The following is a 15,948-nucleotide window of genomic DNA, read 5'->3' as shown; positions in this document are numbered from 1 at the left end:
AGCTACTTGGGAGGTGGAGGCAGAAGAATCTCTTGAGCCCAGGAGTTGGAGATTGCTGTGAGCTGTGATACCATGGCACTCTACCCAGGGCGACAGCTTGAGGCTCTGTCTCACAAAAAAAAAGAAGAAAACAACATAAATTTATTTTCTCACATTTCTGGAGGCCAGAAGTCTGAAATTAAGATGTCACCAGGGCACTCCCCACCAAACAGCTCCAGGAGACCTGTTCCAGGCCTCACACCTGCTCTGTCTGCAGATGATGCCGGAAGCATCACCCCACTCTCTGCTTCTGTGGTCATGGTCTTTTCCTTGTGTCTCTGTGTCCTCTCCCTATCTTATAAGGACACTGGCCTGTAGTCCCAGCTACTCAGGAGGCTGAGGCAAGGGGATTGCTTGAGCCCAAGAGTTTGATGTTGCTGTGAGGTATGAAAGTGGGCAAGAAAGTGAGACTCTGTTTCAAAGACAAAAAAAAATAAGGACACTGGGCTCCACGCCTGTAGCTCAAGTGGCTAGGGTGCCAGCCACACACACCGGAACTGATGGGTTTGAATCCAGCCCAGGCCCGCCAAACAACAATAACAACTACAACCAAAAAATAGCTGGGTATTGTGGTAGGCACCTATAGTCCCAGCTACTTGGGAGGCTGAGGCAAGAGAATCGCTTAAGCCCAAGAGTTTGAGGTTGCTGAGCTGTGATGCCATGGCACTCTACCAAGAGCAACAGCTTGAGACTTTGTCTCAAAAAAAAAAAATAATAAATAGGGCGGCGCCTGTGGCTCAAGGAGTAGGGCGCCGGTCCCATATGCCGGAGGTGGCGGGTTCAAACCCAGCCCTGGCCAAAAACCACAAAAAAAATAAAAATAAAAATAAATAAATAAAAAAATAAGGACACTGGTCATTACACTTGGGTCCCACCTCAATCCAATATGACCTCATCTTAACTACTCATACCCTTATTTCCAGATAAGGTCATGTCTGTGTGTTCCAAGGGGACACAAATTTGGAGAACACTGTCCAACACAGCATCTTCCAGTCCTCGCAGCAGCTGAAATGGGTGGGATGCCCATTTTACAGATGACACAGCTGAGGTATCCCCAGTCCAAGAGTCATCTAGACAGAGATAGGTTTATGGCCCCTCTGAACTTGGAACACCCCAGGTGAATCCTCAGCCCTACCGCACCTCCAGCTCTGCTCCCACTCTGTTCTGAGGAAGCTTGTGCCCAGCTGCATGAAAGTGTTGGGGCCCTCTGATCACCACCTCCTCCAGGAAGTCTCCCACTAAATACCAGGAGGATCCTGGCCCATCCTCCCCCACCACACTTCCAGCCTCTTCCCCCCATGCACTGTGGGTACCCTCAGATCCCTGCAGGGGGAGTCTGGAGTGGAACTGGTGGGGCGGGGCGTGGTGAGGAGGATCTGGGCACACAGGTGCCTCTGTTGACACAGTAGCTCTGAGAACAGTCCCAGACTGGGCCTTCAGGATGGAGGGACCCCCAAGTGTCCTCAGCTCAGAACTCCTCCAGCCCACCTTCCATGCCTTGGTGCCAAGAGAGCTCCTGGGAGCCCAAAACTGATCCTGAGTGTGGTCCTTTTCCTAGGAAGCAGGGGTGGGAGCAATGTTCCAGAGCAGAGAGGCCAACCTTAGATGGAGGGCATACTGCGGGCTATTCTGTGGTGTCCCCAGAGCACATTCTGGCTCAAGGTAAGAGGCTTGTCCAAGACCACCAGCCACATATGTGGCACACAGGCCCAGGTCCTAGTCACCTTCTGGATGGCAGCTGTGGAACAAAACCAGGGCAGAATCAGAAGATTGAGGTTACCCAGGTCCATACTGGGGAGAAAGAAGCTCCTCCTGCCACCAAGTGGGAAAACCAAAAGTTGGAGTTTTCAAGCTAGTACAGTGCTACTGTAAAAACAACTCGGTAAGGTTTCCTGACCTTGGTATGTCTGTGCCTCCAACAGCTGTGTTCATGTCAGTATGTGGCCGTATCTTCATGAATGGCATTCATTATTTCTGTATGTTTTGGTGTGCTCTATCACAGTAGCTCTGATGGTCATTCTAGAACATTCCAAAAATGCTTAGAAGGGCGGACTAGATGTTGGCATCAGTGCATAGCTTTCCACAGGGAGTACTTGAAAGGTGACTATAGTGATACTCAGCAATGAGGTATGTAGCGCTTTTTCTAGGATGAGTTTAAGGACTTAATGGTCAGAACTCGTATATATGTATTCCCCCTATTATAGTTCTCTGTAGCCCTTTGTTGATTTTGTAAAGGACGGCTTCAAGTGGGGAAGAATTTAAGTTCAATCTTACTGCAAAGGCCCTCCTGCCTTCCCTACAAGAAGATGGGGCTGCAAGTAGCTGGAGGTGAACCTTCTGTCTTTAGGGTGTCCTGTTGCTTCAGGGTGCTCCTTGTCAAGCCTTCATGGTGAATGGTCATTGGTCCTTCTCTATGGCCTGGAGAGGCTATGGAGAGGCTTTACAGCAGCCCACTACTGGCTCTAAGAGTGCTGGCTGCAGCTAAAGACACTGCCCTTTTGGGCATGCCCTGTGGGAGTGAGGCAAGGCCCCCACTATTCCCAGAAATGCCTCATCACCTCTAGATGCCTCAATAAGTCACCTCCTTGTCTAGGCTTCTCCCCTTGGGCACCCCAGCCCCTACTCTTTTTGGCACAAAAACACAGGTGGAACAAAACAAAAGCACCTGAACTCTATCTGGGGAGAAAGGACCTCAAGGTTTCTGGGATTTGAAATTGTTTGCCCCATGACACACAGAAGGGGGGAGATAATTTTTTGTGATCGAGCAAGAACACGACAGATTACTAACTCAGCACATTAGCCCACTCGTGGTACATCATTTGTGTCTGGTTTGTGTTTTCCATGAAGCATTATAGCTTTTATTCGGTATAGAGTACACATAATACTTAGTACGGCTAATTCTGAAGACGGAAAGTTCTTAAATCACAGGTTCTAGTTCAGACGTGCATGTAATTTTCACAAACCACCTTCCCACGGAGTGTGTGGTGATGTCTGCACGACGTCCCTATGTGGTCTGCAGCCACAGCCAGGGCAGCCGTGCTCTGAGGATAAGCGGCTCCAAGCAGCTTCCCAGCGAAGAGCCAACGGCGCACGGACTCCTGGAGTGGTCGTGAAGGTCCCCCGCCCCGCCCCGGAGCGTAGTGCAACTTAGGTTCGAGCGCAGACGGCCCCCAGTCCGCTCTGCAAGCTCGGAGCAGCAGCGTGTGCACCTCGCCAGCACGCCGAGTCGGGGCTCCAGCCACCCCGCTCGGCCACGCGCGTTCGCGATGCCGGTCCCTCAGGGCGCAGACTGCCGGGGAGAAGGGCGCGCCCAAGGGCACAGCTCCCTGACCAAGTCCTTTTCCAGAGGAGAGAGGCCTCTTAGGTTAGGACATGAGGTCTTTTCGGGCTGGAAGTCCGGCCTACAAAGAAAAGCAGACTCGGCGGCGAGTAGGCCCAGAGAGGAGCGGCCCCTGGCGGGCGATGCCTGGGCAAGATGCCGACTACGCCGATCTGCTGCCGGGCCTGGCTAGCCGAGACGCTCTTTGAGCGGGCCGGAGCCGCTCTCCTGCCAGTTCAAGCAGGGCCCGAAAGGACCCGGAGGTCACGATCCTCTTCCAATGCGGCGGAAAACTACATCTCCCGGCACGCCTCACTGGCTCGTAGCCTAGATTGCGACGGAAAAGCCTGCCGGAGGAACGCGTCATTTCCGCTGCGCGACTGGGCACACGTTCTGAAGTCGTGATCGGAGGCCTGCCAAGGAGTCCGGATTCCGGTTTCGTGCGACGGAAGTGACGCTCTGCGGCGCGCCGCGGAGCCGAAATCGCAATGAGTCGTGTTCTGTGTTCGCCAGCGGCAGGGTAAGCAACGAGAGAGCTCTGCTGGCCGAGGGCGATTGCTGGTGGCCGGCGTGCTGAGCGCTCACTGCTCTTTCTCTTCCAGGTCCGTTCGGGCGCTGAGGCTCGTGGGCTGGGCTTCCAGAAGCCTGCATCAGCCGCCCGGTGTCCAGGCTCGGGCTCAACCTGAGGCCAATGGGGAAGATGACGATCCTGACCGCCCCATTCAGTTTTCCTCCAGCAAAGCCGTCCCTTTACGCTGGAAAGTGGAGCAGTCCCTGGGAAAGGAACAGCAGCGGCCCTGGTGGAAAGTGCTTCCCTTGAGCCTCTCCCTTATGGTTCTGGTCATCTGGTTTTATCTGAGGCCAGAGACCAGCGCAGACCAGTGGTTGAGACAAGTGTTAGAAGAAGTGCCTGAGCCCAGTGATCGTTCCGAGGAGCCTAGGACTCAGGCTGCCTACGGGGCAATAACTTCACAGGGTGCCCGCTGAGGTAGCAGGAGTGGAGCAGGCAACCACCCTTAAGATGTCGCGTTCGGCCGTGACCGTCCTGGTTACGCGTACGTCTGCAGTACTGAAGAGTTGGATGGCGCCCTTGGCTGTGTTGATTCCCTGAAGGCCGAGCACAATGTCAGCAAATCGGAACCTGCTCTAAATGTCCAGTGATACCGTCCACAAGACTTTTAAGATTAGTAGGAAAGGTTTTACTTGCATTGTGTGCTGTTGGGTTAGTGATGTCTTTGTATAACATAATCAAGTTTCCAGAGCACTGGTGACACTTGTCGTTTGCTTTCTGAGACAAATAGCTGGCAGAGGCGTTAACCTTTATTTTGTAATGTACTATGGTGTGTGTAAATATCTATTGATGTTTTACACACTGACAAGTTGAAAATAAATTTTAATTTTATAATATAGAACTGAGACGATTCCTTTTTTGCATCTAGTTGGGAAAATGAGCTAGACCAAGGGCCACCTTTTTCAGTTTCTTTTTCCTTTTTTTCTAGAGTGGGAACCGAGAATTTAAACTTAAATGTTAATTGCAGAATACATCATCAAATGGCACCAGAAATAAAGAACTTTATCAGCTTTCTGCAAAACTTTATTTAGTAAGGAAACAATTTTCTGAGTAGAATACATCTGATAAGTATTTTTTCCCCATAAATTATGGTCACTAGATGATTTTTTATTGTATGTACTACTTAGGGAAAACCTGCTTTATTCTGAATTAGATACAAAATACATAAAAGGAAGCTTTTATTTGCTTGAGCTTCTGGTGCAAGGTTTAATTTAGCATGTTTGGCGGTTCCCGTAGCGTAGCTCAGTGGTTACGGCCCTGGCCATACACACCAGGGCCAGGTTGGTGGGTTCCAACCTGGCCCTGGCCTGCTAAACAACAATGACAACTGCAACAAAAAAATAGCTGGTGTTGTGGGGGGCGCCTGTAGTCCCAGCTACCGGAGGCTGAGGCAAGAGAATTGCTTGAGCCTAAGAGTTAGAAGTTGCTGTGACTTGTGATGCCACAGCACTCTACCGAGGGCAATATAGTGAGACTCTCTTAAAAAAAAAAAAAAAAGGGCGGCGCCTGTGGCTCAGTCAGTAGGGCGCCGGCCCCATATACCGAGGGTGGCGGATTCAGACGCGGCCCTGGCCAAACTGCAACCAAAAAATAGCTGGGCGTTGTGGCGGGCGCCTGTAGTCCCAGCTGCTCGGGAGGCTGAGGCAAGAGAATCGCTTAAGCCCAGGAGTTGGAGGTTGCTGTGAGCTATGTGAGGCCATGGCACTCTACCGAGGGCCATAAAGTGAGACTCTTGTCTCTACAAAAAAGGAATCAAATACCAATAATACCACCACCTAGCGGTAACCGCTGTGAACACTGATTTACCTTTCCAGGTTATTTTCATGCACATGTAAATACAGCTTTTTCAAAGGGACAAGTGGGATAGTATACCTGAAAACATGAGAGTAGCTTTTAAAAAAGTGAGATACCAGCCTGAGCAAGATGCTGTCTCTAAAAGTAGCTGGGCATTGTGGCAGGCGCCTGTAGTCCCAGCTACCAGCTACTTGGGAGGCTGAAGCAAGAGGTTTGCTTGTGTCCAAGAGTTTGTGGTTGCTGTGAGATATGGTACCACAGCACTTTACCAGGGGTGACAAAGTGAGGCTGTCTCAAAAAAAAAAAAAAGTGGTGGTATACTTACCTGGTGGGGGAAATACCATGATCATGAAGGTGGTTCTCCCAGGGTGAGGTTCATCTGTTGCACTTTGGATGTACTGACCCCTGTGATCTCCTCAAATGCAGGAAACTCAACTGCATAATTTGTGGTAGTGGGGGACTGCGTTCACGCTACTAAAAAAAAAAAAAAAAAAAAGTGGTGGTGCCATAGCTCAATGGGTAGGGCACCAGCCAAATACACTGGGGGTCGGACCCGGCCTGTGCAGCTAGAGCAACAATGACAACTGCAACATCAACAACAAAACAGCCAGACGTTCTGCAGGCACCTGTAGTCCCAGCTACGAAGTGAGGCTGAGGCAAGAGAATTGCTTAAACCCAAGAGTTTGAGGTTACTGTGAGCTGTGACGCCACAGCACTCTACGGAGGGGGACATAGACTCCAAAAAAAAAAAAAAATGTGGTTGAGGGTCTTGGTGTATGGCATACCTCTTGGTAGGACACAATTATAAGAGGGACTTTAACAATGCAATCAGTGTAACCTAATTCTTTTGGCCCTCAATGAATCCCAAACATACCAAAAAGAAAGTGGGATAGTATATTGGTTTTTTTTTTTGCAGTTTTTGGCTAGGGCTGGGTTTGAACCTGCCACCTCCGGCATATGGGGCCTGTGCCCTACTCCTTTGAGCCACAGGCGCCGCCCTGTTTTTTTTTTTTTTTGAGGTAGAGTCACTATTTCACCCTGGGTAGAGTGCTGTGGCATCACAGCTCACAGCAACCTCAAACTTTTGAGGTTAAGAGATTCTCTTGCCTCAGCTTCCCAAGTACCTGGGACTACAGGCACCCGCCACAATGCCCAGCTATTTTTTTGTTGCAGTTGTCATTGTTTAGCTGGCCCGGGCAGGGTTATAACCCACCAGCCTGGGTGTATGTGGTGCCCTACCCACTGAGCTACAGGTACCGCCCCGCATCATTTAATTCCTAAGATGTTAAATTTGGGAGCAGAAGGAGGCGGAAATTGTTTATAAAGAAAAAGAAATATTTCAAGAAAGAGGTGAGGCTGGGCGCAGTGGCTCACACCTGTGATCTTAGCACTCTGGGAAGCCAAATTGGTGGATTGCCCTGAACTCATATGTTTGAGGCCAGCCTGAGCCAGACTGAGACCCCATCTCTAAAAAATAGCTGGGTGTTGTGGCAGGTGCCTGTAGTCCCAGTACTTGGGAGGCTGAGGTAAGAGAAATGCTTGAGCCAAAAGTTTGAGATTGCTGTGAGCTATGATGCCACAGCACTCTACCGAGGGTGACAAAGTGAAACTGTCTCAAAAAAAAAGAGGTGGACTAAACAGTCACTTCTAAGTCGATGAACAATCTTGGAAGGTTCTGGCAGTGCTGTGTGTTTTTTCCTTAAGAAAGGTGAAATTCTTCTAATTTCACAAAACCCTGGTGATATTTTATGTAAGTTTGGTCCTAGCCCATCCTTTAAAGGACATTTTTCAAACCCAAGGAAAAAACACTTTCTATCTTATTTTATTATTTATTCATTAATTTTTGAGACAGTCCACTCTTGCCTTGGGTAGAATGTGGTGGCATCACAGCTCACAGCAACCTCCAGCTCTTGAGCTTAGGCGATTCTCTTGCCTCAACCTCCTGAGTACCTGGGATTGCAGGCACCTGCCGCAATGTTGGATTGTCTAGTCGTTGCTCAGGCTGATCTTGAACTCCTGAACTCAAGCAACTCAAGCAATCCACTTGCCTCTGCCAGAGTGTGAGGGTTATAGGCACGAGTCACCACACTTGGCCTTAATTTCGATATTTAAATGTAATGCTTATAGAAGTTAATAATTCATTTAGAAGATGTAAACATATGAAGGAATCATGCTGCCAGTAGCTGTAACTTTTGTTATTTTACTGTATTATCAGTATTTCAGAAAAATAACTTAAATCTTGGACCAAATGTATGAAAATGTTTTATCTTGTTTTTAATGAGAGTTTGGTTGTCATTGGTGGTGGTTTTGGGGGTTTTGTTTTTTTGTTTGTTTTGTGTTTGAGACAAGGTCTTGCTCTGTTGCCCAGGCTGGAGTGCAGTGGCCTCAGCCTAACTCAGAGCAACCTCAAACTCCTGGGCTCAAGTGATCATCCGGCCTCAGAGTAGCTGGGACCACTGGTAGGAACCACTGTTATTTTCTAAGGAAGGTCAGGACCCGTTAGCCTTTCCAGCCAGTGGTGACCATGTGCACGCATCTCTCCTGACTCCAGCAGTGCAGAGATAGAATTCACATTACTCGATTCATTCATTTAAAGTACACAATTCATAAGTCTGAGTCCATCAGCGGGTAGCCACCCCAAGCTGATTTCAGTCCCGAGTCCCCCTTCCCCACCCCCAGGACAAACGGGCCTCGATTGCGGCGGCTGGTGGCACGGGTGGACTCTGCAGGCACTGGGCGTGTCCCGGAGGGTGAGGCGGTGCGCTCGCGTCTATGCTGCCTAGGTGGGCATAGGAGGCGGAGCGGGGCCGGGGGCGGGGCGGGGCGGGGCCGGGGCGGGGGGCGCCGGTGGGCTTGCGCGGGGGGAGCGCCGGGGCGGGGGCGGCCGGGCGGCGCATGCGCGCTGCATTGTTTTGACTGAAAATGCCGTCGGTTTCGAAAGCTGCGGCGGCGCTGAGTGGGTCCCCCCCGCAGACCGAGAAGCCGACCCACTATAGGTCAGTGCCCGCGCGGGGCCGCCGGGGCGTCGCGAGGGTGCAGAGGGCAGCTTCGTGCGTCCCAGTCCGCGCGCTCCCGCGACCTACCCCGGGCCTGGGGAGTCGCCAAGCCGGGCCCCGGCGGTCCCTCCCGCCGCCCCCGCCCCGGGCCTCGGCGTTCGCTTGAAATCGGGCTGCGGCCGCCTGAGGTCCGAGCGCGGCGCCCAGTGTCTGGGTGACGCTGGGCTTGGACCCGGGTCTGCGCCAGGCTCTGAGGTCGCTGTGCCACGCCTGAGGTTGGGGTGTTGCGTGCGTAGCTGGAATGGGGGGCGCGCCCGGGATCCGTTTGGAATCCGAGTGGGACCATGCCTGGGGTCGGGCATCGTGACCTGGGGTCCAAGGAAGCGCCTAGGATCAGGACTGTGCCCCGGCTCGGGGGGCGCTCTAGGATTGAGGACTGTGCCCGGGGTCTGGGAAGCGCATGGAATGAGGACTGTGCCTGGGGTTCGGGGGAGCGCGCCTGAGATTGGGGACCGTGCCTGGGGTCGGGCTGGGAGAACGCATCTGAAGTCAGGGACCGTGCACGGGGTGGTTTGGCGCACTGGGATCAAGGACCTGCTCTGGATCTGGGGAAGCGCCTGGGACAGCTGGTGGGGTTTATCTGGACTGTGAGTGGGGGGCATCGCGCCTGGGATCCCGCCCCCGCCCTCCAGCCTCTGGACCGCCCAGCGGTGGCATTCGAGGCGACCTGCAACGCTGTTTGTCTTTTTAGGTATCTAAAGGAGTTTAGGACAGAGCAGTGCTCCCTGTTTTTGCAGCACAAGTGCACCCAGCACAGGCCATTTACCTGTTTCCATTGGCATTTCCTAAATCAGCGTCGGCGCAGACCTCTCCGCAGGCGCGATGGCACCTTCAACTACAGCCCGGACGTGTACTGCTCCAAGTACGACGAGGCCACCGGCGTGTGCCCCGACGGCGACGAGTGAGTATCCAGGATGGGATGGGCAGAGTGGGGATTCAAGGAAGGCCGCGGCACCCCCAGCTCTGCATGTGGCCTTGGCTTGGACTCCCCAGGCTCCTTTCAGCACTTGCAGACTGGCCATATTTTCCCTGAAAAGTGATGGGGGGGGGGGGGAAATCCCTGTTTTTAAGAGTGTTGGGGAAGGGTGTGTGTTTTAGGGATAACCCTTGTGTAATTCAAACCCATCTTGCTCTATTTCCCACTTTTGATTCTGACACAGTTCTCCAAATTTCCTGCACTAGAACCAGCCCTAGAGTTGTGGCTTTCAGGTGTAGGATCATTTTACTTAGCTTGTTGGAATATTGGTTTGCATTGTAGAATATGTCTGGAATGTTTTCTTTCTTGCTATTTACGTGTTTAATTTTTTAAAAAATTGATTGGAAAGTTATCCTTTTTGCAGATTCATTTGTGTAGCACATTTAAAGCTTGAGAAATCAAGGTTTTTTTTTTTTTTAACAAGTTTCCTAATGGTGTCATGAACAGATGTCTTTATTTTGGAAAAAGTACAATGGGATAACAGGGAAAGTAACAGTCAGATTGTGTATCACATGAGGAGTGGAGGGTGGCATCAGGAAGTTTTACTTTCTTCCTGTTGGCTGCTTGAGAGTTGTGAGGGTGGTGCATTCCTTCCTGGAGGTGAGATGACATTTGCATTCATGAAGGCTCTTGACCCTTTAAAGGGGCCTGACTCTCTGGGCCCCTCCCTATGGAAAACTGCTTCACCTGCCAAACACACAGACCCATGTAAAGCCTGTTTCCTTTATTTATTTATTTATTTTTGTAGAGACAGAGTCTCACTTTATGGCCCTCCGTAGAGTGCTGTGGGGTTATACAGCTCACAGCAACCTCCAACTCCTGGGCTTAGGAGATTCTCTTGTTTCAGCCTCCGGAGCAGCTGAGACTACAGGCACCCACCACAATGCCCAGCTATTTTTTTGTTGCAGGTTGGCTGGGGCGGGTTTGAACCCACCACCCTCGGTATATGGGGCCGGCATCCTACCCACTGAACCACAGGCACCACCCTGTTTTCCTTTATTATTATTATTGTTATTCTTTTTTTGCAGTTTGTGGCTGGGACTGGGTTTGAATGCGCCATCTCCGGCATATCTCCTACTCCTTTGAACCACTGGCACTGCCCTGTTTTCCTTTATTTTTAAAAAACTGTTTGGGCCAGGGAGTAAACTTTTGATCTATAGTGATCATGTTTTATCAACTTTAAAACGCTTATTGATAAGTTTTTAGTTGATGGTGGCGCCTGTGGCTCAATGGAGTAGGATGCTGGCTCCATATGCCGGAGTTGGCGGGTTCAAACCCAGCCCCAACCAAAAACTGCAAAAAAAAAAAAAGAAAGAAAGAAAGAAAAGTTTTTAGTTGAATGCCAGATAAATAGTGTTGTTGTTGAGGCAGCTTGCTGACCAAACTACTGGCCCATTTTGGTTTAGGATAGTGTTCAGCTTCTATGCAGGGTCTAAGAATGCATTATTTAATTGCTTTTCAGCCACTCTTTTTTGCAAACAGGTCTTTAGAAGACAGGTATTTGTCTAGCTGAATTCTGGATTTAGTCTCTTGATTTCCCATGGCCAAACACATTGTCTCTCCAGACCAAGGGTCTTTTTTTGTTTTGAGGCAGAGTCTCACTATGTCGCCTACCCCCCAGGTAGAGTACCGTAATGTTACAGCTCACAGCAACCTCAAATCTTGGGCTCAAGTGATTCTCTTGCCTCAGCCTCCCAAATAACTGGGACTACAGGCACCAGCCACAACACCCAGCTATTTTTTGTTGTAGTTGTCATTGTTCCTAGGCAGGCCCGGGCTGGGTTTGAACCCGAAAGCGCCAGTGTATGTGGCTGGCATCCTAGCCCCTGAGCTACAGGTGCCGGGCCAGGCCAAAGGTCTTGAGTCCAAAGTGGGGCTACTGCTGCTGAATGCTGGTTTGGGAAATCCATGGAGGTGTGAAGACCCAGCTTGTTTGAGTTTGGGGAACTAATTGGAAGTATTCATTGGTTTTTCTTTTAATGCATATAAAGAAAGCATCTTTCAGTAGAGGTCTGGGGTTCCAGAGTTGGGATGTCCTGGTGTGGGTTTAGCCCTCTGGCTGGGCATCAGGGTGGTACCCAGATCTCACCGGGATGAACACCTGCCTATAGGTGCTCATTTAAATCTATACTTAAGTAGTAATTCGATGATAAGCAATTGTTTATTAGTATGCAGTCTAAATGGCTTTTAGTTTATCTTTGGGATAGGATGAATATGCTTGTTTGGTGTTACATTTACACATAGTAAGAAAACCACATGTATCACTCCTGACACCAAAAAAACAAAAAAAGAAAAATGTATCATTAAAGATTTTGTTAGTAATTTTTATTGAGCCCATGAAGTGACTTGCTTCAGTCTTTTTAGGAAGCATTTGCCAGGGTGTCTCCCTTGGGACTGCCTCCTTTGTAATTACCACTGGAGAGAGACTTCCCATCACTGCACAGAGAGAATGGCCAGAGTTTGTCCCATTGAATCACATATTCTGGTTCATGCAGGGTTGCCATGGAATTTGTAAATAGATAATACCACCTTTCAGAGCAAGGACAGGGCTTTTCCCTATATTTCAGTTCACTAGTGCTTGAAATTTCTATTTTAGGCCTATGTACTACCAACCTATTATTATTATTATTTTTTTTTTTTGCAGTTTTTGGCCGGGACTGGGTTTGAACCCGCCACCTCCGGCATATGGGGCTGGTGCCCTACTCCTTTGAGCCACAGGAGCCGCCCCCAACCTATTATTTTAAAACATGAATATGTGCCAAAGAGCAAAGACCCTTTAGTCAGTGCCAGGCAAAACAGCTATAGTTGCTCTTGGCAAGAGCAAGAGGTAGCCATGGACTGAGTTGTAGGTATGAAGGGGGCGGGCATCTTCTTACCCAGGGGGCTGGGACCCTCCCTTTGGTCTTACTCCCTCTGTGCCCATCGGTGTTGCCCGTCTCAATGTCATCTCGCTCCTGTTGGTACCCCCCCATCACCATTCCCTCCACGGACTCTTGGTACCCCCATCACCATTCCCTACTATCATCCCCTTTTCCCCTGCACCCCTCGCTGTCAGCTCTCTCTCTCTCTTCTAGTGCCCCTGAGGTCACTTCTCAGTGTACTCCCCCCAGCTCCCTGATAGGCACTCCTGCAGTCTCCCCTTTCCTTGGTGGGCGGTCACCCGCACTGTCACAGTTCTTTGCACCAGCAGCATGGGGCCTGCAGGTCCCTCTGTGCCCCGCCCCCTCACGAAATGCCCTTTGTTCTGGAGGGCACGCCCCTTCCGCGGTGCGGGTCACGATTGGCGGTCCCCAGTCACGTGCTCCTAGCCCCGCCCCCGTGGGAACCGGCCGCGGCTGGGTAGACCGCGTGGGCTACAGACCTGGGTGTTCGCCGGTGGCAGCGTGGGGGCGAGGCCAGGCCGGTGTTCCTCCCTTGCGCCTCCAGCGCAGGTATCGGGGCAGCAGGCAGGCGCAGGGGTGCCGAGGATTCCGGGGTCCAGCCGGATCCCTAAGCTACCCCTGGAGGGGCAGACCCTGGCCCAGACCTGTGCTCCATTCGGGCCGTGGACGGTCTAGGCTGCCTGGGTCTTCACATCTGCTCCCAGGTGTGGTTGACATTCCAACTTATGCAAGAGCACATGTGTGCAGCTTTTGGTGAATGGTCAGGTGTTTTGTTTTTTTTTAAACAGAAGTCTGTTCTGATAAATAAGAAGAAAAGGCCTTCTTCTGGAATGGAGGGGCTGTTCCAAGGTCCATTTTCATTGGAAAAAAAATTCCAGTTCCAGTGATCCTTAACTAGGTAGTTACGAAGTTCTATCTGTTAATCCTCCCCCTGTCTTGTGCAGACTGCCCCTGGGGGTATGGCCCTTCAGCCGCCTTCAGTTTCTCAGTGGAAAATGGACTCCTCCATAAACGTGACATAGACGCCTAGGCTACCACATACAACAGCTTTGTCCTTTGCTGGACTCCTCACTGCCTCTTCTGGAAGGCCTGACACTTCTGCCTGCTCTGCCCTGGGTGGAGGGTGTGTGACTTGCTGGGCTATTCACAGTGTATTCTCAGTTGCTTGGTGGGAGGACATGTGAAACTTTCTAAGTACTTGGTTCTAAGTAAACTTTCTATTGCTGCTTATGTCTTACATGTCTGAAGTCTGAGACTTCCACTGAAAGATTCTCTTGCAATATTTACGTTTTTAGAAAGTTGATGCCTTAGGACCTGGGACTTGGGTGAAAGTTTCACTTGGCCTCAGGGTCTCAGGTGTCGCCATGAGAGAGGGCAGGAGGGAGAAAACTTCACTTTTTGGGGTTTTCACATTTGTCTGCATGCCTCTTACAGACCCCAGCTCGGTCACCTGGTTGTAATTTCACTAAGCTGGGTAACTTGAAACTAGTAAAAATCATGTCTTCCAGCTTCACTCTTAAAAATTGTGCCCTAAGGTTCCAGGTCTGTCCTGGGCGGCCCCCTCACCCCAAACACCCAAAGTTTACTCACTAGATTAAACAAAAGCTTATAACCACCCTGAGGCCAAGTGGAGGAGGAGGACCGCATAGGGGAGTGTTGGGGTGTCCATACTCATTTTATTTTTTTCAGTTTATGGCTAGGGCTGGGTTTGAACCTGCCACCTCCAGCATATGGGGCCGGCACCCTACTCTTGAGCCACAGGTGCTGCCCCCACCCCTACTTATTTTCCATGCCATTCTGCACTTCTGTTGTTTGTGTTCTTTGCCCTGGAGTTCCCCCATCTGAGCCTGAATCCTTAAAACCTGGGAGGCTGTCTATTGCCCCTGCAGTATTACTAAGGGTCTGGGTCTGGTGGAATTCCCTAAGATTTGCCTGAGGGAGGCAGGCAACGGTTCCTCGAACTCCTGGAGACTGGGCGGGAGATTCCCTGGTGGGTTTCCTTGCTTCCTCTCCTGCTGATTTTGGTGGTTTCAGGGCATGGGAGCATCACCATGGAGCTGTGTACAGCATTGGTTTCATCACACTGTCCTGGTTGCTAATTGTTTTGGATGGGTTTGAGAACTACAAGTGTCACCTTTACCCCTAGGGGATCCCTAGTTGTCCAGGGAGCAGGAGGCTGTGATGTTTTCTTTTGAGTATCCCTTCTTACTGTATATGTGTCCTTAAGGTCAAGGCATTTTTTTCCCCTTAAACCTTCTCTATAAGGCCAAGCTTTGCAGTTGTGTGATAAGCAGGAGGTGGTAGCCCTGAGTGAAGCGCCAGGTGGTGCGTCTGCGCTGGAAGGAGGGAGTGGGGCTACCAGAGCACTGGTTGCTGTGATGATGGTCCCAGGTCATGGAGAGTAGGCCAGATGATGCTCACCTAAGGGGACCATGAGGGAACACACATACAAGTTTAGATTCAAAATTGAGGAGAAGGGGAGAGTTGTGGATTGCAGTCACTTCTGTGAGTGTCCATGTGCACTAGCCTGGCTGGCACCCTGCAGCATCCGGGCCCTTTAGTGAGGCTTTGGAGCCCTTTGACTGCCTTGCTGCCCTGTGCGGAGGGTGTGCTGAGAACAGAACTTCATAGGCCTCTTCCGCTAGTGTTCTACCCTCCCCAAAATTTGTGCTAACCCTACAGTAGAATACATAAGTATTTCTGAAGATTAGAACCATTTTTGTAAAATGTCAATTTTCCTGTTAGCTTAATTTAGTTTTGCTTTTTTATTGTAGTCAAATATACATAACAAAATTTACCGTTATCACCATTTTTATTTATTTATTTATTTTGATTTTTTTTGGTTTTTGGCTGGGGCTAGGTTTGAACCTGCCACCTCTGGTATATGGGACCGGCGCCCTAGTCCTTGAGCCACAGGCGCCGCCCTATTACCATTTTTTTTTGTTTGTTTGTTTTTGTTTTTTTTTGTTTGTTTTTTTTTTTTTTTGTAGAGACAGAGTCTCACTGTACCGCCCTCGGTAGAGTGCCGTGGCGTCACACAGCTCACAGCCTATTACCATTTTTAAGTGTATAGTTCAGTGGCATTAAGTACATTCATGTTGTGTAGCCATTGCCACCATCCCTCTCAGGAACTTTTCATCCTTCCAAACTGAAACTCTGTCCCCATTAAACACTAGCTGCCTCCTTCCATAATTTTTTCTTTTTTGAGACAGGGTCTCACTCTGTCACACGCTCCCCCCATCCCCCAGCAGCTGGAGTGCAGTGGCATCACCACAGCTCTGTGTAACCTGGAACTCCTGGGCTCAAGTTAT

The 15,948-nt window shown here is 50.3% G+C and overlaps 2 protein-coding genes and 1 non-coding gene across 9 annotated transcripts in view; all 3 read left to right on the top strand.

Annotated features, from left to right (window-relative positions):
* Positions 1-3,720: 3,720 nt before the first annotated feature.
* On the top strand, positions 3,721-4,769 carry LOC128562385 (protein CCSMST1). The gene is made up of 2 exons (XM_053557305.1): positions 3,721-3,878; positions 3,961-4,769. Exons 1-2 carry the CDS (start codon positions 3,847-3,849, stop codon positions 4,343-4,345), a joined length of 417 nt encoding a protein of 138 aa, XP_053413280.1. The 5' UTR covers positions 3,721-3,846; the 3' UTR covers positions 4,346-4,769.
* Positions 4,770-6,040: 1,271 nt separating this feature from the next.
* On the top strand, positions 6,041-6,200 carry LOC128563040 (U1 spliceosomal RNA). The gene has a single exon (XR_008373707.1). It is a non-coding gene; the product is annotated as a U1 spliceosomal RNA (small nuclear RNA).
* A 2,280-nt stretch (positions 6,201-8,480) lies between these two features.
* Positions 8,481-15,948, top strand: part of UNKL (unk like zinc finger) — a 51,714-nt gene continuing 44,246 nt past the window's right edge. For 4 of the 7 annotated variants that reach the window (XM_053557295.1, XM_053557296.1, XM_053557292.1 and 1 more), the window contains exons 1-2: positions 8,611-8,719; positions 9,471-9,680. In XM_053557295.1, coding sequence (XP_053413270.1) covers positions 8,646-8,719; positions 9,471-9,680 — 284 coding nt within the window. In that variant the 5' untranslated portion in view covers positions 8,611-8,645. Of the gene's footprint in view, positions 8,507-8,610; positions 8,720-9,470; positions 9,681-15,948 lie in introns of those variants that run through there. The other 3 variants (XM_053557294.1, XM_053557300.1, XM_053557293.1) reach the window with 3 other exon arrangements.

The sequence above is a fragment of the Nycticebus coucang genome, chromosome 12 (assembly GCF_027406575.1).
Source record: "Nycticebus coucang isolate mNycCou1 chromosome 12, mNycCou1.pri, whole genome shotgun sequence".
Taxonomy (NCBI): domain Eukaryota; kingdom Metazoa; phylum Chordata; class Mammalia; order Primates; family Lorisidae; genus Nycticebus; species Nycticebus coucang.
Note: the sequence above shows the minus strand (reverse complement) of the source record. Positions and strands in the feature narration are given on the sequence as shown.